Below are 26,111 nucleotides of genomic sequence, written 5' to 3' on the forward strand. Positions count from 1 at the left end.
GTTACTGGCCAGAATGGAGGACGGCCGATGGGGAAATTATCCAATCATTGCTGACAGGGATTGAGATTATACACTTTTTGTTACAATCCTCCGCTGACTGTATTTTGCTGCAGAAGTCACTTTGCAGTTATTTGCTGCAGCTTTAGTCATTTGTTGCAGCTCACAGGGATTCTTTTTCAATAAACTCTACAGAGTGCTGTTTAAATAGAATCAGTTTTCTCAGTAAATGGACTTCTGTAGAACAGACTGGTTGTTGTGAATTTGGCTCTCAGCCTTGTCCCACTGCCGAATGACTGGCCAACACAGCGGCATTGAAGGAAACTCTGTACAAAGCATGATCCATCTGGGTAAGCAGGCTAAAGCTCTCTTTTACAGGCAAGAAAATAAATCGGACAATAATGAAATACTACAACAAGTCCTTGTAAAAGCTGGTGTGCACAAACCCCCAGTGTGTTCATGCAACAGGTGGTGGTGTTTGGATTAAATTCACTAGGACAAGCATGGGTGCAGCCATAAGAGAGAAAAGGCTGGAAAATCTCAGCAGGTCTGGCAGCATCTGCAAGGAGAGAAAAGAGCCAATGTTTTGAGTCCAGATGACCCTTTGACAAAGCTGGACTCAACACATCAGCTCTTTTCTCTCCTTACAGATGCTGCCAGACCTGCTGAGATTTTCCAGCATTTTCTCTTTAGGTTTCAGATTCCAGCATCCACAGAAATTTGCTTTTATTTCGTGAGTGCAGCCACGTCCACTAAGACTGAAGACGGAGGGAGAGCTAAGAATCATTAAAAAATAAAAAAAACTTGTTCACTCGCCTCCTCAAAAGGAGCAAAAAAATGTGGAGCCCATCTCTCAGAACTCGGCCTATATCATAACCACTCCTTTATAACAATACCATCATTGAAGAGAACCAACGCAAGCTGATCAGGCCCCCTCTGGGGTGATGTGACCAGAACGCTTTTAGGCCAGTTCGCTTCGGTCAGAGTTCACGATCAAGCTGCACTCTGGCACCAGTTCGGGTTGGTTTACACAGCATCTAACTTTCAGGTTTGGTTTGTTGCTAGCAGAATGAGGTGGAAGCGGGAACAGGGCAGCGAGCTTAGTAGTGTAGAAAGATTTGCAGAGCGATGGGGAAGGAGCGAGATTAATCAAGGTGGCTCTTTCTGGTCAGCACAGACACAATGGGCCAAATGGCCTCCTCGTGTGTTACACGATTCCATGTCAGCTACCAATGAAATTACAATGGAGAAATCCAGGTGGGATCTGGAATTGAAAAACTTGTGACAGCACTTAAAGGGAAATAACTTTAGACAAAATGCTTTTGAAGGGGAGATCATTTATTTTGCTTCCTTTTAGCTAAAAGTAACACTGAACTTTGTTAGATTTTTCCTAACCCTGTGTCATATTTCATCTTTTTAGTTCCACAGTTACACACGCAGAACATCATTCCCTTGTGATCCCAGGCTTAGTTTACGTCATTCCCATGCTGGGATAACTTCAAAAGTAATTTCTTGGATTAAGGCTGATAACACAGTGATGTGTGGTCACAGAGCACGAGGGGTAAAGTGGGATTTGGAGAATCCGAGAGGCACTCAGTGGGCCATGACCCTGACTGCACGCACAATGAAGAGATGGGGAACAATAAAATAAATCAAACGAATCTGTACCACACCTCCGTGATGCCGATATCTTCTCATTCTTTGCCTGTCTCATTCACTTCCTTGACAATTACAGTTAAAGTGTAGGTGAGTACTAAAAACATCGGAGGCACCACACTGCTTTGTTTATTCAAATAAACATTTCCAGCCCTGGTGATTATTCCACCTGGGATTATCTGAGTTTTTATTATTGAAGCCAGCATTCCCAAGTGGAAAATCACCCAACTCCTGTTTGCATATCTAAACATTCATGTTTAGGCACCAGCAAGTTAGCAATGTGAAACCGTGCATTCACAGCACCTGGTGTTCAAAGGATGGGCTGAAAGCCACTTACTGAGCAACAGTACACTCTGATCATTTACCTTTGTTCCAGCTGTTTAATGGTACAGTTCATCTGGTTTGCTTTCTCCTCCAAGCGAGCAATGATTTCATTCTTCTGTCTAATCACATTATCAGAGCCCTGTGACATTTAAAATAAATTGCAATTCACAATAAAGTGGGAAACTTTATGCTGTGCATCCTGTGCACCCCCCTCAATTGCATACATTTCCCCCCCACCCCCACACATGTACATGCACACATCCCCCAGCGCCCAAATCCTCCCATGCCCCCCGACAATATAAGACCCTTGTGAGACCCCACTTGGAGTACTGTGCGCAGTTCTGGTCGCCTCACTACAGGAAGGATGTGGAAGCTATCGAGAGGGTGCAGAGGAGATTTACAAGGATGTTGCCTGGATTGGGAGGCACGCCTTATGAAGATAGGTTGAGGGAGCTCGGTCTCTTCTCCCTGGAGAGACGAAGGTTGAGAGGTGACCTGATAGAGGTTTATAAAACGTTGAGAGGAATAGATAGGGTGGATTCTCAGAGGCTATTTCCCAGGGCTGAAATGGTCGCTACGAGAGCACACAAGTTTAAGGTTCTGGGAAGCAAGTACAGATGAGATGTCAGGGGTAAATTTTTCACTCAGAGGGTGGTGAGTGAGTGGAATCGGCTGCCATCGGTGGTGGTGGAGACGAACTCGCTGGGGTCTTTTAAAAGACTTCTGGATGAGTATATGGGATTTAATGGGATTGGGAGTTACAGATAGTTCTACGGCCCAGTAGTTATGGATACGATCAGCGCAACTTGTGGGCCGAAGGGCCTGTTTGTGCTGTAGTTAAAAAAAAAGCACACATCCCCCCGTGCTCACCCACATCGCCACGCACCCTCTCCCCCACATCCCCCCCAACTCGCACACATTTCCCTACGCTCCCCCCACATGCACACATCCCCCACCACTTGCACACATCCTCCTCCCTGCCCCTCCACATGCACACATCTGCCCGCACCCTCCACACGCAACCCCTCCTCCCCGTTCCTCCACACACACGCACACACACCACCCCCCGTCCTCCCTGTCCTGCCCCCCACACACACCCCCTCCTCACGCACACATCCTCCACCTCGCCCCTTCACATGCACACAGGCTGCCCACCCTCATTCCCCCTGGAATCCCCCACTCGCACACACCCTCCAACACAGAAATCACCCAGAGATCCCTCACCCCCACCCACACAAGTCTGTTTATCTGCAATAGAAATCAATAGCTGAAAATTTAATTTTCTTCAAATCAAAAGGCTGAAATCCATTGCTGGTCAGAAGGGAAATGTTTGAGCAATTTCTCCAGTTAACCACACCCAGAGATTACACGGCTTTAAGTGACAATGATTGATTTTACACTGTTATCTGCGTCATCTAACTATCCTTCACTGATTAAGTAAAGTTTATTTCTTAGTTATAAGCAGGCTTATAGTAACACTGAAAATCCCCTGATTGCCACACGCTGGTGCCTGTTCCGGTACACTAAGGGAGAAATTAGCATGGCCAATGCACCTAACCAGCACATCTTTCAGACTGTGGGAGAAACCAAAACACCTGGAGGAAACCCATGCAGACATGAGGAGAATGTGCAAACTCCACACAGTGACCCAATCTGGGAATCAAATCCAGGTCCCCGGTGCTGTGAGGCAGCAGTGCTAACCACTGTGCCGCCGTGCTGCCCCTGGATGACTATACAGGAGGAATTGTTCTTTTTAATATCTAGAAATAGATCCCTTCCAGGTGAAACAGTGATTTACACGTACATCTTTCAATTTCGGTAACAATTTTCACTGCTCAACCTGTAAGCATGATGCCGAGTCTCTGGTCACCTGTCACTATTTCTCCACCTTGCTCCCACTAACTTCACTGTCCTCAGCATCCTGCAGCTCTCCAACGATGCACAGACAGCCGAAATAACAACCCCCCTCCTTTCGATCGAGCGCTTTACAGCCTTCTAGAATTTAACAGATTGTTAAATCTCTGCCCCCATTTGCTTCCTTTCACTCTTCAGGTTTCAGTTTAATTTCCCCCTTGTGTTCTTTTTGCTTCTGAACAGCAGCTGTTAATTATTCTGCCATTTACACCTCCTCTGGACACATCCTTCGTTTGTCCCACTCCCATCATTGACTCCCCCCAACACCCCGTCTGCTGTCCTATCACAGACCATCTCTTTGTTCTTTCTCCAACTTCCTCTTCCATTTTCATATGCTTAAAACCAGATGTGGTTTCCATCCAGCAGTGAGAGTTCAGAGAGACAGAACTGTTACCTATCTCACTCTCCCCACAGGTGTTGCCTTCACATTTCCAGCATTCTCTATATTTATTCTGAACAGACACCATTTCCTGTTAAGACGGACTGCTTGAGGCAAATGGGTGGCATACGGGTTAGCACTGCTACTGCACAGTGCCAGGGACCCAGGTTTGATTCCTGTCTTGGGTCACTGTCTGTGTGGAGTTTGCACATTCTCCCTGTATCTGCATGGGGTTCCTCCGGGTGCTCCAGTTTCCTCCCACAGTCTGAAATGTGTGCTGGTTAGGTGCGTTGGCCACGCTAAATTCTCCCTTAGTGTACCGGAGTGTGGTGACTAGAGGAATTTCACAGTAACTTCACTGCAGTGTTAGTCTTACTTACGGTTAATCAATAAATAAATTTATTATATATAGTTATATTTATAAATAAATAAAATAAATCCTACCTAGGTCCTGCTCACTCTAACTCATTGGTCAACAGAGTGGTGTTCCACAGACACTATGCACAAAGTCTGCTTGGATTTTTCAATTTCTTGGGTGAAACTGGCTGGACTAGCATTTACTGCCCATTCCTAATCACGTTTGAGAAGGTGGTGGCGAGCTGCTTTCATGAACTGCAGTTTATACATGTACAGTGCTGCTAAGAGGAGAAATTCAGGACCCAGTGTTTGAAAACTGGAGAATAATGAAATACTAAACAGGATTCTAACCACTGGTGAAGAAAAGCTCTCATGGTCATTGTCCTCCAGCACACTAGAGCAGTGTGAGGTGGTATCTGGATTCACTTATTGGCAACAGTCCATTTACTAAATTAGAAAGAGTGCAGAAGAGATTTACGAGGATGCCACCAGGGCTTGATGGTTTGAGTTATAAGGAGAGGCGGGATAGACTGGGACTCTTTTCCCTGGAGTGTAGGAGGCTTGGGGGTGGTCTTATGGAGGTCTACAAAATGATGAGGGACACAGATCAGCTAGATAGCAACATCTTTTTTCAAAGGTGTGGGAGTCCAGAACTAGAGGGTTTAAAATGAGAGGAGAAAGATACAAAAGGGTCCAGAGGGACAGTTTCTTTCATACAGAGGGTGATGAGTGTCTGGAATGAGTTGCCAATAGTAGTAGAGGCAGGTACAATTTTGTCTTTTAAAAAGCATTTAGACAGTTACATGGGTCAGATGGGTATAGAGGGATATGGGCCAAATGCAGGCAGTTGGAACAAGCTTAATGGTTAAAAAGGGCAGCATGGACAAGTTGGGCCAAAGGGCCTGTTTCCATGCTGTAAACCTACAGACTCTATTAAGACTAAAAGTAAGGGGATGGCTAATGGGGACAGTAAGATATAACCCTCGTTTGGTGCCTTTACAAAAGACAAAATGGACAAAAACATTAACATCCATCTTTTATTTTTGCATCAGAAAATTTGGATCATCGAGTTGAGACTGATCTGCTTCCTTTTGTGAAGAGTTTCAGCAACTTAATATCTGATGTGGGAGTGTAGTGGGTGAGAAATAGCAAAATTAATTCTCCTTCTACCTCAGCACGTCTATTAGTTGGGAGCGAAGTATCTGTCGAGGTGACTACCTTGCAGGCTAATGGAAACTTTCAAAACAAGCTGATGTTAGCTTCTGGGTATTAAAGGTTACAGAATCAAGGCAGTTAGATGGAGTTGAGATTCTGATCAGCTGTGATTTAACTGAGAGGGTGGAATGGGGTTAAGGGCTGAATGGCCTCCTTTGGTGTCAGTATTTCAATGTGGAGCATCCATACCCATACAATACTGACCTCTGGTCAAGGAGATACTCATTAGACTGTCAATTCTTTTATCATGAATGTAACTACTGATGAGAGTTGCTTGTAAGAACATTTAGACAATTGCAGCCTGGTTCATTTGTTTTAAGTACCTAAAAGGTACACTGATAATTCTTTTATTCTACACTTATCTCAGCTAACACTTCACCCATAGCCCCGTGCACTCTTTGACACTGTGGCAGCTCCTGATCCTGCAATGCTTCAATTATGAAATTCTCATCCTGGTTTCCAAACCCTTCCCTCCTCTGTAACCATCTCTCAGCCCTACAACCCTCTGAGATCTCTGCACCCCTTGGATTTTAATCGCTCCATCTCTTGTGGTCCTGCCTTCAGTTGTCTGGGCTCCAAGCTCCTGAGGTCCCTCCCTGAACTTCTGCGCCTCTCCCTCCTTGAATATGATCCTGAAAAGCTAACTCTTTGACCAGGCTAACGGAAACTGGAGGGAAGTGATGGCCTAGTGGTGTTATCGCTACACTATTAAATCCAGAAAGAATCCCGCCATGGCAGATGGTGGAATGTGAATCCAATTTTTTAAAAATCCAGAATTAAGAATCTACTGATGGCCATGAAACCATTCTTGATTGTCAGGAAAACCCATCTGGTTCACTAATGTCCTTTAGGGAAGGAAATGTGCCGTCCTTACCCGATCTGGCCTATGTGACTCCAGAGCCACAGCAATGTGGTCGGCTTTCAACTGCCCTTGGACAAGTAGGGATGGGCAATAAATGCTGGCCAACCAACGGCGCCCACGTCCCATGAATGAATTAAAAAAGCTTTTTGTCACCAATACATATGTCTCCTTCCAGCTTGGTGTTAAATTTGACTTGACAATAGCTGCTGTGAAGCAGTGTCTGACTACATTAAACAACATACAAAATAGAAGTCATTTGCAGTGTTGTCTCACTGTGTTTCTTACCTGAACCTTTTGGGAGAGTTCGTGGTTGAGAGACTGAACATCATCCAGTTGCTGTCTAAATGTTACCAACACATCTTGCTTGTCACAGATGTCTTTTTCCAGCATTTTCATGGCCAGTTCCATCTCCTGTTTCATACCAATCTGAACTTCCAGCTCTTTTTCAACATCCTAAACCCACAGAGACACACAAAGTGAATATTCTCCTCATCCGTTACTGGTTCTTCATTTGGTATTTCGGCCAAGCTGGTACAGCACAGGAGGAGATGCCATTTGGCCCACAATGTCTGTGCTATCTCTTTGAAGGAGTTATCAAATTAGTCCCAATCAGTGCCCCCTTCCCAGTCCCAACTCTTTCTCATAACCCCCAATTTTCTTCCTTTTCAAGTACTTATGCAATTTCTTATTGAAATAAATTACTGAATCTACTCACACCAGAGTAAATTCAGACAGAATCTTCCAGTTTAACAGTTTGTATGTGGGGAAAATAACTCATCTCCCCCCTCCAGATCTTTTGCCGATTATCTGAAATCTCAGCCCTCTGTTTACCAAACTCCTAGCAAATCTTTGCTTATTATATACAAAGTAATTACTATTTGACCATTTCATAAAAATTACATTCCTGAAAGAACACTGTCACCATGAAAATTACTCAGTGTTGCAAATCACAAACTTGTTACACAATTCTCCCCCCTTCCATCAATTTCAGCCTAGTCCCTAACCCAAAAGACACAAAATGGTTTTGTACCCAAGAGCGTAGCTTCCTGTAGATAAAACCCAAACAGAAGCTTTGTTTCAAAACCTATTACGTTGAGTGTGACTGCAGTAAAGATAACTCTAAACGTGTCTGAGACTCAGTGCAAGGGTTTCGGTGAACGGTAAGGGGTGTAGCTGACTCTCTCATGTACCAAGATTTGATTTTGATTCGATTTATTATTGTCACATGTATTAACATACTGTGAAAAGTATAGTTTCCTGAATGGCATACAGACAAAGCAGACTGTTCGTAGAGAAGGAAAGGACAGAATGCAGAATGTAGTGTTACAGTCACAGCTAGGGTGGAGAGAAAGATCAACTTAATGCAAGGTAAGTCCATTCAAAAGTCTGACAGCAGCAGGGAAGAAACTGTTCTTGATGAAATTGAATTAAAGCATTGTTAGAGAGTTTAAAAGAATGAAGTTTCAGAAGGATAGAACGAGAATAAAAAATAGAATTAGAAGTTATGCTGGGCACAGTTGCAAGAAGTCGTCTCGCTCCGGCACCATCTTGGGAAAATAAAAAGCTGCTAGATTAGCACTCAAAATGAGACTGAACTCGAGTGCGATACCTGGGCTATCCCATTCCAGATATAGAGATGGTGGACTCTGCTCCCTGCTAACACATTTCAACAATAACTATGTAAGGGTTACGTTACTGGGCTAGTTAATCCAGAGAGTAACAAGTTCATGTCCCACAATGGGCAATTTCAAGATTTAAAGTCACTTTGACAAAGCTGTTGGGATTGTTGTTTAAAAAACACACCAACGTACCTCTAAAGGCAAGAAAGCTGTCCTCAGCTGGTCTGGTTGTATCTCTGACTTTAGTCTGCCCTGTGAAATGGCCTGGCAAGCCACTCAATTTATTAAGTGGATTTTCAAGGCAGCTGGAGGTGAACAATAAATTACCAGAGACTCACCCATTCTGAGAACAAATTTAAGTTAAAACTAACGAACTCACGCAGAGGTGAAGTGCAGTTCGTAAAACCCCACTGACAAATCCATGCAAATTCAACATGAGCAGCTGAAAACAAAACGGTGACAACAGATCACATAAGAAATAGGAACAGTACATCATTCAGCCCTTCAAGCCTGCTCCACCACTCAATAAGATCTCAGCTGATCCCACTGCGGCCTTAACTCCTCCTTTGTCTGTCCTCTTAACCCTCGACTCCCTTGTCGATCAAAAATCTGTCTAACTCAGCCTTGAATATCTTCAATGATCCAGCCTCCATTGCCTCTCTGGGACTGGGTGAGGGGGAGAAGAAAGAGAAATTCCAAACCCAACAACTCCCAGAATAAAACTTCTCATTTCAAAGGTAGGGGAGTCTAAAACTAGAGAGCATAGGCTTAAGGTGAGAGGGGAGAGATACAAAAGTGTCCAGAGGGGCAATTTTTTCACACAGAGGGGGTCGAGTGTCTGGGACAAGCTGCCAGAGGCAATGGTAGAGGCGGATATAATTTTGTCTTTTAAAAAGCATTTAGACAGTTACATGGGTAAGGTGGGTATAGAGGGATATGGGCCAAATGCAGGCAATTGGGACTAGCTTAGTGGTTTTAAAAAAAGGGCGGCAGGGACAAGTTGGGTGGAAGGGCTGTTTCCATGCTGTAAACCTCTATGACTATTTCCAACTTAAGTGGGAGGTATCTTATTTTTAAGCTGGTTCCCCCAGATCTAGACACCCTCAAGGGGAAACATCCTCTCAGCATCTACCCCATCAAGCGATTTAAGAATCTTATGCGTCAATAAGATCATCTCTCATTCTTCTCTTAAGATTTAAAGATCTCTAATTTACCATTGTACAAATCACCAGTTAAGATGGGAAAAGTCTGTGTGGTGGAGGCAGGTTCAATCGAGGTGTACTCGCTAGAGTTTAGAAGAATGAGGGGAGATCTCATTGAGACGTATAAGATGATGAATGGGATGGATAGGATAGAGGTGGAGAGACTCTTCCCGCTCAAAAAAGACAGCAGGACTAGGGGGCACAGCCTCAAGATAAAGGGGAGGCGGTTTAGAACGGAGTTGAGGAGGAACTTCTTCACTCAAAGGGTGGTGAATCTCTGGAATTCTCTGCCCGTTGAAGTGGTGGAGGCTGCCTCGCTAAATATTTTTAAGAAGCGGGTTGATGGGTTCTTGATAAGAGAGGGGATTAAGGGTTATGGGGAGAGGGCGGGAAAGTGGAACTGAGCCACAACAGATCAGCCATGATCTTATTGAATGGCGGGGCAGGCTCGAAGGGCTAGATGGCCTACTCCTGCTCCTATTTCTTATGTTCTTATGTTCTTATGTATCTGAGAGAGAATCAGAATTATTTGAAGAGAAAGCAAACTGCATAGTTAAAGGGAAATGGGACTGGCTGAGTTGCTCTTGTAGAGTGAGCTGGCATTGACATGATGGGCTGGATGGCCATCTTCTGTGCAGTACCCGTACTATGATCATTGAAAGGGTGTTTCCCCTCGTGGAAGCGACTGGTACAAAGGAACAGAGATTAAAAATAAGGAGTCTCCTATTTTAAGGCAGAAGGGGTCATTTAGAACATAGAACATTACAGCGCAGAACAGGCCCTTCAGCCCACGATGTTGCGCCAACCAGTTAAAAAACAATGACCCTCTAACCTAAACCAATCCCTTTTCATCCATAAACCTATCCACGGATCTCTTAATTTGTCTGTGGAATTCTCTTTCCCAGAGAGCAGCGGAGGTGGAACACTGAATACTTTGTGACGAGTTGGATAAATGCTTGCCTGACGAGGGCGTCACACGTTATTGGGGGTAGGCAGAACGTGCAGCTGAGACCACAATCAGATCAGCCATGATCGTATCAAGTGGCAGAGCAGGACTGAGGGGCTGAATAGGCCGCTCTGATTCTATCACAGTGCAGTGACCTACCAGCCTTAACTGGGTCTCCTCCTTCAGCTGTTTCCTGGTCTCAGTGTGTGCATCATCCGTCCCCTGGCGGGATTGTCTATGTGCCTGTCCCTCGGCATTCCCATCCAGCTTTCCAACCTAGACAAAGAAACCCGTTTCACTGTAAGACATCAGAAATTCAGCTGTTTTGTTACCGTAAGATGATTTTTTTTATTACCAGTTGACATGAAGTCTATCCCGTGAGAGAGCTGATCTGCTTTCGACATTAGTTTTCATAGAATCCTACAGTACAGGAGGAGGCCATTTGGCCCATTGAGTCGGCACTGACCACAATCCCATCCAGGCCCCATCCCCGGAACCCCACATATTTGCCCTGCTAATCCCCTGATGCTAAGATCAATTTAGCATGGTCAATCAACCCAATCCACACATCTTTGGATTGTGGGAGGAAACCCGCACAGACACGGGTAGAATGTGCAGACTCCGCACAGACAGTGATCCGAGGTCGGAATTGAACCTGGATCCCTGGGGCTGTGAGGCAGCAGTGTTAACCGCTGTGCCACCATGCCACCCTGGAGAGTTTTCCCAGATCTAGGTTCATACTAATCAACACGTGAATGAACAGATTAATTGTGAACTGCAACATCATCTGGAGTAATGGGCTGGGCCTAGCCAGAATGAGGCAACTCAATGTGTGCTCTTAAATTAGACTCTCCAATGCGTCTTGCTCTGTAACCTTTTGGGTGTGTGAGCTGACAGCACTGTGTCAGGAACGTCCATGAACAATGGGACTAATTGTCCATCTCCTGAACCAATGAAATTGAAAGGATTGAGAAAGAAATTGAGGGATGACGGAGAAGAAACACCAGGTGAATTCAAGTCAAGTCAAAACATGTACAGAGAGAGACAGAAAAGGAAGGAACAGGCAGATTGCGTGAGAGAAAGAAGAAATGAATTGGACATTTGTATAATCTCAGGAAGAGACTTCACAGTTTAAACAGTTCCCTTTCTGACCCAGATGGGTTGATTATAATTAGTTAGCGTGGATAGAGGATTAGCGTGGATAGGGTGTTAGCGTGGATAGAGGATTGGTTGTCAAATAGGAGGCAGAGAGTGGGGATCAACGGGTGCTATTCGGATTGGCGGATGGTGACTAGTGGAGTGCCCCAGGGGTCGGTGCTGGGGCCTCAGCTTTTTACCATTTATATAGATGATCTGGAGGAGGGAACCGAGTGTAGGGTGTCGAAATTTGCTGATGACACCAAGATTGGGGGAACGGCAAATTGTGCGGAGGGTGTGGAGAGTCTGCAGAAGGATCTAGATAGGCTGGGCGAATGGGCCAGGAAATGGCAAATGGAACTTAATGTTGGCAAGTGTGAGGTGGTCCACTTTGGTAGGAAGAATGGTAGGAAGGACTATTACTTACGCGGCGAAAAACTGCAGCAGGCGACGGTGCAGAGGGACCTCAGGGTCCTTGTGCATGAGTCGCAAAAACCCAGCTTGCAGGTGCAGCAGGTGGTCAGGAAGGCGAATGGGATGCTGGCCTTCATAGCGAGGGGGATTGAATATAAAAGTAGGGAGGTCTTGCTGCAGCTGTACAGGGCATTGGTGAGGCCGCAGCTGGAGTACTGTGTGCAGTTTTGGGCGCCGCACCTGCGCAAAGATATTTTGGCCTTGGAGGGAGCGCAGAGGAGGTTTACTAGGCTGATACCGGAGTTGAGGGGGTTGAGCTATGAGGAGAGGCTGAATAAACTGGGCTTGTACTCGTTAGAGTTTAGAAGAATGAGGGGAGATCTCATTGAGACGTATAAGATGATGAATGGGATGGATAAGATAGAGGTGGAGGGACTCTTCCCGCTCAAAAAAGACAGTAGGACTAGGGGGCACAACCTCAAGATAAAAGGGGGGCGGTTTAGAACAGAGTTGAGGAGGAACTTCTTCACTCAAAGGGTGGTGAATCTCTGGAATTCTCTGCCCGTTGAAGTGGTGGAGGCTGCCTCGCTAAATATTTTTAAGACGCGGGTTGATGGGTTTTTGATAAGAGAGGGGATTAAGGGTTATGGGGAGAGGGCGGGAAAGTGGAACTGAGCAGCGACAGATCAGCCATGATCTTATTGAATGGCAGGGCAGGCTCGAAGGGCTAGATGGCCTACTCCTGCTCCTAGTTCTTATGTTCTTAGCACAGCAGCTAAAGGGGCCTGATGATATGAACAAAAAACAAAGAAAAACAATTAACTCTGCATCATTAAACCCTATTGTTCAATCAAGATCTGGCTTCTGATCACTTGTTCACATATCTCAATGTGCCACATTTTGAGCGTTTTATATTTCTGTAAGCATCTTCCCACACCAATCCCGTATTAACGATTCTATATAAATGCAAGCTGTTATTGAAATTAATCTCCTTTTTATAGAAAGGAAAACCTTCTAAGTGGGACTCTGAATCAAATACTAATTTTCACAGATTAGGCAGTGATTTCCTCCCATTGTACCTACTTCCATCTTCTTTCGAGTCGAGTCAGAGTAATAAGCATTTTCCTGTTTTATTCGCTCGGTCTCCTCCTGTAAGGTGATGATCCTGTTGTTGGCTACAGCAAGCTGTAATTGAGGGAGAGAGAGAGAGAACAATGGAATCTTCCAGCTTCTATAAAAAAAATGAAGTACCACTAAAACAGGTGGCATAAAAGCTGCAACAGTTAAATTCTTCCAACTGTCTGAAAACTGGAAGTTGAAATGTTCAGATCTTAATATGCACAGATTTCAGAACACTGAGACTGGGTCCATGTGTACAGGAAGAAAGGACAGGGAGTCACAAACACAATTACCCTCTCCAACTTCCAGCCATCCCCCTATTGTCCCCAGAGGTCAAAGGCAGGAGCCATGAGGAAGGTAATGGGAAAGCTCCACAACTGCTTGTGGCATTAGAATCTGGAGAGGGTTATACCCAAGTTATGAGCATTCCAAGGGGCAAGACACAATAGATTAATAAACCCACGCGAGCACGATTGTCAGTCCAAACTATTACGCTCATCAACCCAACCCATCAGCCACCAATAGGGGGGAAATATATTTACAAAGGTCTCATCCTAGTTTTCAAACCTTAGAATCGTAGAATCAAACAGCAGATGAGATTCTTTGGCCCATATGGTCTGCACCAACACTTGAGAAACACATAACTTCCCACCGAATCCCATTTACCTCCCCATCTTTGTAACCTGCCCAGACCTTCAATGCTCCGAGAACTTTATGTTGCTCCAATTCTGGCCACATGGTGCACCGCTCCACCACTGGGAGCCGTGCCTTCAACTGCAAAAGGCCAAATCTCTGAAATTCTCTCCTTTAACCCCTCCCTCTTCCTCCAAAACACTCAGCGAATAATAACAATCGTTTTAACATTTGCTTCCGTTAGACAAGCAGTGGGCATGTAAATCAAATTTCTGCCGAAACTGAAAAGATATATAAAATTTGACAACAGATTTGACCTAGTCCTGCCACTATTTCCTTTCTGCCCGTGATTCACCTTTAGACCCACATCAGAAACAATATCAGTTTCTGTTAATTCATTACTCAACACATCCAATCAGCAATAGAAATGCAACACATCCAGCTCCTCTGGTAAAATACTAGTCAGAAGCAGGATGCGGCCGCTCAGCCCCTTCGAGCCCACTCCACCATTCAGTGAGATCATGGCTGATCTTCTATTTCCAACACCAGTTTTCTGCACTACTCCTGTATCACTTGATATTTTTAATATGTAACCATCTATTGATCTTGGCCCTGAACACACGATGACTGAGCTTCCACAGCTGGCTGGGCCGGGAATTCCAAAGATTCACAACCTCCTGCAGAAGAAATTCCAACTTATCTCTGTCCCAAATGGTCAGTCCCTTATGCTGAGAGACTGTGTCCTCTGGTTCTAGAACATTCTGATGTAGATCGCCAGGTCCAGGGCATTGTATCAACTTTTAAGTCCCATTAATTTCTTTATCATACAATCCCTTATTTCCACAGATTCTCACGGCACATTTTGTCTGATTCTCCTTCAAACACCCAGTTTGCTAATCTTTGTAGGACAGACTGGATAACGAGGCTGTGCATTTAGCCAACATTCACTAACCTCTTCAGTAAGCTTAGTGTTTGATTTTTCCAATGCATCCACTTTCGCTTGTAGATTATTTACTGTTGCACTGCAAGCAAAAATATACAAAGTAAGCAAATGTTTTACAACACAAATGAGAACTTACAGCACAGAAACAGGCCATTCGGCCCTACAGGCTGGTGGTGCTGCGTCACAACAGCCTCCTCCCACCATACTTAATTCCACCCTATCAACAAATCCTTTTATCCATAGAAAATAAATGGAGTAGGCCATTCGGCCCTTCGAGCCTGCTCCATCGTTCATTGTGATCATCCAATTCAATATCACGATCTTGCCTCCCCCTTGATCCCTTTAGCCCCAAGAGCAAAATCCTTTCTCCCTCTTGTTTTATCCAGCTTTCCCCTTAAACGTATCGAAACAATTCACGTCAGCCACTCCTGCTGGCAGCGACTTCCACATTCTCCCCACTCTCTGGATAAAGAAGATTCTTCCAAATTCCCCATTGGATTTATTAGTGACTGCCTGTTTATTGTCTACGGTCTCTCCCAAGTGAAACACCTCCTCTATGTCTACACTATTAAAACTCTTGCATAATTTCAAAGAGTTCAATGAGGTCACCCCTCAGCCTTACATCCTCCAAACAGCTGAAGCTGTTTTTTAAAATTCATTCCTGGGACATGGGCATCGCTGGCTGGGCTAGCATCTGTTGCCCATCCTTAGTTGCCCGCTAAACCATTTCAGAGGGCAGCTGAAAGCCAATCCCGTTGCTGTGACTCGGGAGTTACCTGTAGGCTAGACCAGGTAAGGATGGCAGATTTCCTTCCCTAAAAGGCATTACTGAACCAGATGGGTTTTTCCAACAATTGGCAATGGTTTCATGGTCATTTTTTTTTTATTAAAAATCACCATCTGCCGTGGCGGGATTCGAACCCAGGTCCCCAGAACATTAGCTGAGTTTCTGGATTAATAATCTAGCCATAATACCACTAGGCCTTCGCCTCCCCTCAGCCGTTTGCTGATAGTTGAAACCCCTCAATCGTATCGTTCTTATCAATCTTTTTGTTCTGGCAGCCTCTATTGTTTTTATAATATGGAAACTAGAACAGTTAAGTTTTAATAGCTCTGGTAATCACTTTTCTTTGTTCACAGACCGGGTGGAGGTGTTGTATAGGTAGGGCTGTTCAATGACTGACAATTTCAGAAAACTCCGAGCGTTACGCTGAAGTAGAACTCTGAAGTAGAACTATGCAAGGAGTCTTGCGTATCAATAGTCCGTTTCATACCTTAGATGTCGATTGAGTTCTTCCACATAGTTTTTTTGGTCCAAAATGGCAGTAATTTGTCCATCCCTAGGAAAAGGAGATAATTCCGGTCTTTAAAATTGGAAGGTAGCAGTTAAGCAAATATTAATATGTGGCAAGAAAACGGATTAATTAATCCGTTATTAACATTTCATTATAGCACTCAGTGGCTATACAGTCTGAAAGATGTGGATTTAAGTCATCATTTTACAAGAAAGATCACATCCAGGCTAATTCTCCAACGCAGCACTGAAGGAATACTGCAGTGTCAGAGATACAGCCTTCTGGCTGAGGAAATAAACCTAGGACCATTTATCATCAGGGGAGGATGTAAAACTGCCTATAGCACTATTTTAAAGAGCAGCAAGGAAAGTTATTCCCAATGGTCTAGCCAATATTTATCTATCAAACATCACTATAAATAGATTTTCTGCATTATCACATTGTGGTATCTTGCTGTGCACAAACTGGCTGCTGTATTTTCTAAACTACAACCATAACTCCTCTTCAAAAATGATGCAGTCACTGTAAAGTGCTTCTGGGGACTGTGCGGCTATGACAAGCATCAAAAGAAATGCAAGTCTCTCTTACAATGTACAAGTTTTCTCCCATAATTCAAGAATTATTTTCAACTACGTACAACAAAGATTTGGAGAGACAGTTTATTTAAGAATCCACTCAAGCTTTTTAGCAAAGATTGTGTTTGACTTTTCAAGATATTTGGCAAATATCTATTTACTCTGCCACATAGAACATTATAAACAGGTTTTTCAGTCATTCGTCTGGAATCTTGCAAGGCATTTGTCCACAAAACAAAGTTCAAAACACCATTAATTGATTGTGAAAGTTCTTGGGACGTCCCAGGATTGTGAAACGTGGCCAGATTTTGTCGCCAAGGAGAGCCAGGACAAAGTGACAAGAGGACTACTCACCCCTCAGTGCTTTTACTGCTATGGCCTCCATCCTTCAAGTAGAGAGAGAAATCGATCACACCGACCTGAGAAAGACAGGACTTGCATTAGGATGACATTACACTGAGTCACAACACTGTGCAAAATAAGATGGGGTTTACATGAGCCCGTGTCCAACTAACTGGAATTAGCAGTTACAACTTGGGGAGATGGGTGTAATGGTAACATCACTGAACTCCCAATCCAGAAGCCAGGCTAATGCCCTGGAAACATGGGTTCAAATCTCTATACCAGGGCAGTTGGTGGAATTTAAATTAATAAATAAAACCTGGATTATAATAAAAGATAGTCTCAGTAACGATAGCTATGAATCCACCATCGATTGTTGCAAAAACCCATCTGGTTCACTAACACCCTTTAGGAAATCTGTCAGATCTGGCCTACATGTGACTCCAGAGTCACAGCAATGGGGCTGACTAGCAAACCACTCAGTTCAAGGGCAATTAGGGATTGGCAACAAATGCTGGCCTTGCCAGTGACACCCACGACCCATGAATGAGTTAAAAAAATGCTGCAATTTGTTAGCTTAAAGCAAAATTTATAATTAAGATGCAGGACTCTGACAAATCAAATCAACTTTACAATTATGAAAGATATGTGTAGAGAAAATGTTTCTAATTGTGGGAGAGTCCTTAACTAGGGGCCACAAATATAAAACAACAAAATAAAAGCTTGAAAAACTCAGCAGGTCATGTAGCATCCATGGAGAGAAATAGAATTAACATTTCAAACTGATGACCAGGGGTGGCACAGTGGTTAGCACTGCTGCTTCATAGCATTAGGGATCCAGGTTCAATGCCTGGTTTGGGTCCTTGTCTGTGTGGAGTTTGCACATTCTCCCAGTGTCTGCATGGGTTTCCTCCAGGTGCTCCAGTTTCCTCCCATATTCTGAAAGATGCGTGGGTTAGGTGCACTGACCCGAAAAGGCACCAGAGTGTGGCGACTAGGGGAATTTCACAGTAACTCCATTGCAGTGTTAATGTGAGTCTTAGTTGTGACTAATAAACCTTAACTTTGACAGATATGCTAGATTCTTAAGCCAGTGGATATAATTATCAAAGTCACTCATAAATCCAATGGGGAATTCAGGAAAAAGCATCTTTTCCCAGGGAGTGGTGGGAATATGGAACTCACTCCCACAGGGAGTGATTGAGGTGAAAAAGAATAGTATTGATACATGGACAAGTTAGGCCGAAGGGCCTGTTTCTATGTTGTATATATCTATGATTTTATTTAAAGGAAAGCCAGATAAACAAGGGAGGGAGACAGGAATAGATGGATAGGCTGATATATACAGGGGATGGGAAGACACTTATGTGGAGCATTAACACCATCACAAACCCATTGGGCTGAATGGCATGTAAACTCCATGTAATATTTCACTTGCATTGATTTACATTGAAATTTTATGTAATCATTGTCCATCTGAAGTTACAGATATCTATGGAGTTTATGCATTTTGACATTCATTCATTGTAAAAATATACAGACTGTGCAAGATTACTGTACACCATGTAACGAATGTAGTTACTGTGAATATTTTCCAGTGCTATTATTTGCATGATTACGGTATGTTATGGGACTCATTATCCTGTACCTACTTATTTAATCTCAAAGAGCAAATAAAGCACATTTCACATGGGTGTTTTTTTCCTATTCATTCACTGGAAGTGTAGTCATTGGCAAGGCCAGCAAAGAAACAAAACATTTTAGCAGTTAACAAGCATGCAAATTTCAAGACATTAGGTACTCAAAAAAAAATCAACCTGCTCCGTTTCATTTCAGTAAGATCTACCTGTGACAAAACACTTGCTTTTTTTCTTTGTTTATTGCCCACCCTCTCTTTCCTTGAGAAGATGCTGGTGAGCTGCCTTCTTTGAACTGTTGCAATCCATGCAGTGTAGGTACAACCACAGTGCTGTTAGGGAGGGAATTCCAGGATTTTGACTCAGCAACAATGAAGGAACAGCCAATATATTTCCAAGTCAGGATGGTGAGTGACTTGAAAGGGAACTTGCAAGTGATGGCGTTCCCAAGTATTTGCTGCCCTTGAATGCCTAGGTGATAGAGATCATGGGCTTGGAAGATGCTGCTGAAGGAACCTTGATGAGTTGCGGCAATGCATCATATAGATGGTACAATAAGGCTGCTTCTGTGCATCGATGATGGAGGGAGTGAATGTTTAAGATGGTGGATGGGATGTCAATCAAGTAGTCTACGTTATCCTTGAGGGTACAGAGCAGCGGGAGTGTTGTTGGAACTGCACTCATCCACGCAAGTGGACGGTATTCTATTACACTCCTGACTCGTGCCTTGAAGATAGTGGGCAGGCTTCAGGGAGTTGGGGTGAGATACTCGCCACAGGATCCATTCTCTGCAAATATTTTCAAACCTTGTGCCTTTTTTAAATTACCTAGGAGCTTAAGGAACCTGTAGTTTCTCAGGGCTTACTCCATGGCAACTCCTTGGTCAATCACGGGCACTGTTTTCTCCTGATGAGTACAAAATGAGAAACTTCGACTATACCCTGCTTCCCTGTTTTCAGCAATAGTAAGACTTGTGCTAGTCTGGACTAGTCATATAGAGCACCATTCAAACACAGCACCAGTACTACCTAGAAGGACAAGGGGCAGCAGATACCTGGGAACACCACCAGCTGGAGGCTCTCCTCCAAGTCACTCACACCGTGACTTGGAAATATATCGCCATTCCTTCACTGTTGCTGGGTCAAAATCCTGGAACACCCTAACAGCACTGATGGTGTACCTACACCACAGGGACTGCAGCGATTCAAGATGGCAGCTCACCACTACCTTCAAGGGCAGCCTGAACCGGCAAAAAATGCGGTCCTAGCCAGCGACTTCCACAATCCAAAAAAAAGGTTTATAAAAAGGGTTATGGAGCTAAAGTAGGTGGAGATAGTCAGGACACAGATCAGAGACGATCTCACTGAATGGGAGAACAGACTGATGGGACTTGAAGATCTCCTGTTCCCAAGGTCCTACCTGAGTGTCTAGATCTTCACCCTTCATACAAAGATTGACATCAATCACATTGAGCCCAACGAGGAGTCCAGCAATCACTGCTCCTTCCTCTTCCATCATCAAAGCATTCGGCTCATAGAATTCACTGGTGAAGAAGAATAGAGGGTCACCACAAAAACATGAGAAATAGGTGCAGTCAGCCAATTGGCACCCCTTCAATCCCATTCAATGAACTCCTACATCAACTCCACTTTCCCCTCCGATCCCAGCTCCCTTGATTCCCTTAACGTCTGAAAATTTATATCATTTCAATCTTGAATACACTTAACGCCGGAACACTCTACCCCAGGGCAGCGAATTCTCCAAGATTCACAACCCATCAGGTGAAGAAAACTCTCCTCTCAGTCCAAAGCTACCTTCCCCATAATCCTGACATCGTGAAACTTGGCAGCTTAATAGGGCAATCAGTCACTATTCCAGCAGTGGATTGGAATTTTCCTGATGGAATACAGGCAATGCAGCTTCACAACAGGAAGGTGCAAGATGTAAAACATCCGAGGCAGTTTAATAAGTTTCTCCGCAGTAAAGTGCTATGTTCAGGTCTCCCCGGGCAGAAGGCACACCCCTACGGCCACTCTGAGGAGACAGATGTTGCCACTAATGTTGGATCCACGGCAACACCAACTATTTACCTACTACTGTAGGCTTTCCTACCAATGACCCCTCAGTACCATCCACAATTCAAAGGACACCAGAGATCCTGTCCCAAATTGCCCGTTGCTGAAATCCAGCCACCCTACTCCAGCCAGATCAGGTAGGTCTCCCAAAAGCCGTCTCCAGGAATACTGCACCTGACATCTCTGTGGGAGCATTTCCAGCTTCCTGACCTGAAACTGAGGCAGAAGTTATTAGCCAGGGCAGAGTTTAAGAGCAGGGAGGTTATGCCACAGCTAGAGTATTATATGCAGTTCTGGAATCCACCTTTTGGAGAGTTGCGATAACACTGGAAAGGGTTCAGAGGAGATTTAGCAGGATGTTGCCTGGGCTGGAAAATGCGTAATGAAGAGAGATTGGATAGACTGGGGTCATTTTCCTTGGAGCACAGGAGAGCGAGAGGGGTATAATTGACAAGTATCAAATTATGAGGGACATGGATAAAGTAGATAGGAAGAAATGTTTCCCCTTGGTGGAAGGATCAATGACTAGGGGACATAGATTTAAGGTAAGAGTCAGGAGGTTCAGAGAGGACATGAAGAAAAGCTTTTTCCTGGGAGTCTGGAACTCACTGCCTGAAAGGGTGGCAGAGACCCTCATAACATTTAAGAAGTGTTTAGATGTGCACTTGCGATGCCAAGGCAGGCAAGACTATGGGCCAAGTTTTGAAAAATGGCATTAGAATAGTTAAGTGGTTTGTCTTTGACCAGCACTGACGCAGTGGGCCAAAGGGCCTTCTTTCTATACTGAAATACCTCTATAATTCTACGTTATGCCGAGACCTCCACCCGATGGAGAAAATCCAGCCCTAAAAATCTTGAGTTAGAGAGCAGCAGTGATTTTAAAACAAAGCTGGCTCTGGGTGAGATTTTGAAACATTAACAGGGATCCACTTGCTCAATGTGCTTGGAATCATCGTAAACCCCATAAACTGAGCAAGCACTATTAAAATACTAACCTGAGAAGATCCTTCCGATTAATCAAAGCTTTCATGTAATCTGACAGCTTTTTCTGCATCAGAGCCAGACGCAGCCATGCTCTCCCTCTGCCAACAGGAGTCCTACAAAACATTCAAAGGCTGACGTTACTATGTGAAAGGTGCTACATAAATGAACAGTAGGAAGATGGTGGTATAGTGCTAATGTTACTGGACCAGTAAGCCAGGGCAGCTGGTAAAACTTACATTAATAAATCTGGAATTGAAAAGTTAGTCTCAGTAATCAACTATCATTGATTGCTGTAAAAATCCCATCTGGTTCACCAATGTCCTTTACGGAAAGGAATCTTTCCGCCTTTACCCAGTCTGGCTTACATGCGACTCCAGATCCACTGCAATGTATTGACTCTCAACTGCCTTCTGAATTGGCCTAGCAAGCCACTTAGTTCAAGGACAATTAGGGATAGGTAATAAATGGTGACCCTGCCCACAATGCCCTCATCCCAAGAAGGAATACATTTAAAACAATGCTTTAGGAGCAGTTATGGTCAGGGAACTCTATCAAATGTCGCAAGCAATTTGACTGGGGCAACACCTTACTTTAAGGGAACATAATAGGAGTCAGCCACTCAGCCCCTTGAGCCTGGTCCACCACTGAACAAGTTCATTGACAATCTTCAACCTCGACTCCACTATGAGTGGCACAGTGGTTAGAACTGCTGCCTCACGGCACCAGGGACTCGGGTTTGGTTCCGATCTTGGGTGACTGTGCAAACTCCACAGACATTCTTCCTGTGTCTGCATGTGTTTCCTCCAGTGCTCCTGCTTCCTCCCTATAGCACAAAAGATGTGCAGGTGAATTGGCCATGCTAAATGCAGGGCTTTATGGGAGGTTGGGCAGGAAGGATCTTCTGCACTGTAGAGATTCTATGGTTCTGACAATATTCGTCAATTTCTTTCACGTTCAAACCTCCTTATTCTAAGACCATTCCCCAGCCAGAGGAAACATTGCCTCAGTACCTATCCTGTCATTTACATGCTGCAAATACATCACCTCCTATTTTTCAAAACTCCAGAGAAAGATACTCACTTAAGACCTGGAAGGTCCTTGACACTGACGGTAATTTCACCAGCTTCAGGACACAGCTTTTCCACCAACTCCAATGCACCCCAGAATGACTTGTTCTGCCCGAGGAATGTTTTCTTAACTGGTCAAAATACAACATACAACACTGGAGTAAAGTTCGCACATTTTTGAAGTTCTATCAAATGTAGGCACACCAAAGAGGTGGATAGGGGTAAGGCAGTAGATGTGGTATATATGGATTTTAGTAAGGCGTTTGATAAGGTTCACCATGGTATGCTTCTGCAGAAAATGCAGATGTATGGGATTGGTGGTAATTTAGGTACTTGGATCAGGAATTGGTTAGCAGATAGGAGACAGAGGGTGGTGGTTGATGGTAATTATTCATCATGGAGTTCGGTTACGAGTGGTGTGCCTCAGGGATCTGTTTTGGGGCCACTGCTGTTCGTAATCTTTATTAATGATCTGGATGAGGGTATAGTTGGGTGGATTAGTAAGTTTGCTGATGACACCAAAGTCGGAGGTGTGGTAGATTGTGAGGAAGGGTGTCGAAGTTTGCAGGGTGACTTGGACAGGTTGCAGAGCTGGGCCGCGAGGTGGCGGATGGAGTTTAATGCGGAGAAGTGTGAGGTAATCCATTTCGGTAGGAATAACAGATGTGTTGAGTATAGGGCTAACGGGAGGACTTTGAATAGAGTGGAGGAGCAGAGGGATCTAGGTGTATGTGTACATAGATCCCTGAAAGTTGGGAATCAAGTAGATAAGGTTGTTAAGAAGGCATACGGTGTCTTGGCGTTTATTGGTAGGGGGATTGAATTTAGGAGTCGCAGCGTCATGTTGCAACTGTACACAACTCTGGTGCGGCCGCACTTGGAGTACTGTGTGCAGTTTTGGTCCCCACATTACAGGAAGGATGTGGAGGCTTTGGAGAGGGTGCAGAGGAGGTTTACCAGGATGTTGCCTGGTATGCAGGGGAGGTCCTATGAGGAGAGACTGAGGGATTTGGGGTTGTTTTCACTGGAAAGAAGGCGGCTAAGAGGGGATCTTATAGAAACATATAAGATGATTAGAGGTTTAGATAGGGTGGATGGTGATAGCCTGTTTCCTCGGATGGAGAAATCTAGCACGAGGGGGCATGGCTTTAAATTAAGGGGGGGTAGTTATAGGACGGATGTCAGGGGCAGGTTCTTTACCCAGAGGGTGGTGAGGGACTGGAATGCCCTGCCTGCTGCAGTTGTAAATGCGCCTAGTTTGGGGGCGTTTAAGAGATTGGTGGATAGGTTTATGGACGAAAAAGGAGTGGTTTAGATTAGTGGGTCAATGTTTTTTTTTAAAAATAAGACTGGTCGGCGCAACATTGTGGGCCGAAGGGCCTGTTCCGCGCTGTAATGTTCTATGTTCTATGTTCTAAACTGTTTGTGATAAGCCCAAAGTTAAAAATCAAGATCGCTTCAGAAGGGCGACTCCTGCAAAACTACTTATCAAGACATGGGACGTGTTGGCCATAGTGCGACTCACCTTTAAGACCATGCTTCAGACAGTGTTCCATTACCACAAAGAACTGTTGGAGAGGAGCATAGTCAGAATCCAGAGATCTTCCCAGGTTTAAGGCAGACTCAATTAGACCCTTTATGCTGAGTTTTGCCATATTCATTAAGTTCAGCCGCTCTATCGCAATGGGATCCTTGGGGTCTGGAAAAGATAGATAAATATTTACACCCTGAACGCAGAGCAAAACACACCAGTAAAATACATTCAGAAAAGCACAAGTCATTTGTGAAATATTGCTCATTCAACACATTGATGCCGGTTCCTGGGTGCTTACTCATTATATCTTACAGAGGTCAGACTATAACACATCTGGAAGTACCTTATAACTGTGGAATAGAAAAGCAAGAGGGGTCGTCCACTTGGTCCATTTAAGTGTGTGCTGACTCTTTCCAACAGCAATCCAGTTAGGAACATAGGAATTAGGAGCAGAAGTAGGCAAATTCAGCCCTTTTGAGCCTGCTCTGTCATTCATTCAGACCATGGCTGATCTCTCCCTGGTCTCAAATCCATCTCCCTACCTGTTCCCCATAATCCATGTTTTATTACATCTATCTCCTCGATCTCCTTGAAACCTTTTAATGATTCAGACTCCGCTATGCTATGGAGCAGCGAGTTCCACAAATTCACCACCCTCTGCAAATAGTAGTTCCTCCTCCTCAGTTTTAAATCTACCACCTCTCAACCGATATCCGTGACCTCTTGTTCTAAACTGCCCCGTAAGGGGAAACATTTGGCCTACATTTACTTTACCAATCACTTAAAAATTTTATATACCTCGATCAGATCCCCTCTCTTCCTTCTAAACTCAGTTAATCCGCTCCTTTTCCATATTCCTGCATTCATTTCCTTCTTCACATATTTATCCAATTCCCTTTCAAAAACTACTGTTGAATTCATATCTGCTTCTCTATCAGGCCGTGCTTTTCAAATCCTAATCACTTGCTCAAAGATGTGTCCTTATGTTGCTGGAGGTTCTTCTGCCAACGATCTTGCGTCTTGTCCTCTAGTTACTGATCACTGAAAACAGTAAATAAAGAGAAACTATCATAATTGGTCTTTCAAAATACTTTCTGCGATTTGAAACACTTCCCATCAAGTCACCTCTTAACCTTGTCTTGAAGGAGAACAACATCAGCTTCTCCAAACTATTCACGGGATGGAACTTCCTCACCCTTGACAAAACCCAGCTTCTCCACACAACCGTAGTTCCTCAGCCCTGGAACTATTCCTGTAAATTATTTATTTGCATTCTCTCAAAGGCCTTCACAATCTTCCTGAACTGTGGGGCCCAGAAATGGACTCAATATTCCAAAAAAGTGTTTTACGCAAGTTCACCATAACATCTTGGCTTCCGTAGTATATGCTTGTGTGTATAAAGCCCAGGGGCCAGCTCACATCTGGATTAAATGGGAAACCTACCCACCCACCCATTGATGTGTTCCCGCCAAAACTCTTCATTGGAACTGGGGCCAAGTACATTTTGGATCCCGTCGCCCTGGTTACCAATTTCCAGCAAAAGCAATTGTGTTTTAATTAGGATTAATTTGCCCTCAACAATCAAAACAGAAGCAAAATTTGTGCTCAGTAGCCCACACTGGCACCTGGTCAAGCAACATCTTGATTTTAAAATTCCCATCCTGATTTTCAAATCCATCCACAGTCTCACTGCTCCCAGCTCTGTAATCTCCTCCAGCTCCAAAACCCTCCTGTGATCTCTGCATTCATCCAATACAGGCCTCTTACATATTCCCAGTTTCTATCACTCCACCACTGGCAGCCCTGCACCTTCAGCTGCCTGGGCCCAAGCTCTGGAATTCCCTCCTTAAACATCTCCATTTCTCTCTTCTCCTTCAAGACTCTC

The 26,111-nt window shown here is 44.2% G+C and overlaps 1 protein-coding gene across 7 annotated transcripts in view; it reads right to left on the reverse strand.

Annotated features, from left to right (window-relative positions):
• Positions 1-26,111, reverse strand: part of rufy3 (RUN and FYVE domain containing 3) — a 66,466-nt gene that overhangs the window by 19,245 nt on the left and 21,110 nt on the right. For all 7 annotated transcript variants that reach the window (XM_080195942.1, XM_080195933.1, XM_080195953.1 and 4 more), the window contains 11 exons: positions 24,218-24,391; positions 22,706-22,823; positions 21,637-21,738; positions 19,986-20,109; positions 16,942-17,006; positions 15,992-16,057; positions 14,727-14,796; positions 13,106-13,207; positions 10,631-10,747; positions 6,990-7,157; positions 2,019-2,116 (listed from right to left, as the gene is read on the reverse strand). In XM_080195942.1, coding sequence (XP_080052068.1) covers positions 2,019-2,116; positions 6,990-7,157; positions 10,631-10,747; positions 13,106-13,207; positions 14,727-14,796; positions 15,992-16,057; positions 16,942-17,006; positions 19,986-20,109; positions 21,637-21,738; positions 22,706-22,823; positions 24,218-24,391 — 1,204 coding nt within the window. The remainder of the gene's footprint in view (positions 1-2,018; positions 2,117-6,989; positions 7,158-10,630; positions 10,748-13,105; positions 13,208-14,726; positions 14,797-15,991; positions 16,058-16,941; positions 17,007-19,985; positions 20,110-21,636; positions 21,739-22,705; positions 22,824-24,217; positions 24,392-26,111) is intronic.

This window comes from Carcharhinus amblyrhynchos, chromosome 1 (genome assembly GCF_965287045.1).
Source record: "Carcharhinus amblyrhynchos chromosome 1, sCarAmb.v2.hapA, whole genome shotgun sequence".
In the NCBI taxonomy this organism is placed as follows: domain Eukaryota; kingdom Metazoa; phylum Chordata; class Chondrichthyes; order Carcharhiniformes; family Carcharhinidae; genus Carcharhinus; species Carcharhinus amblyrhynchos.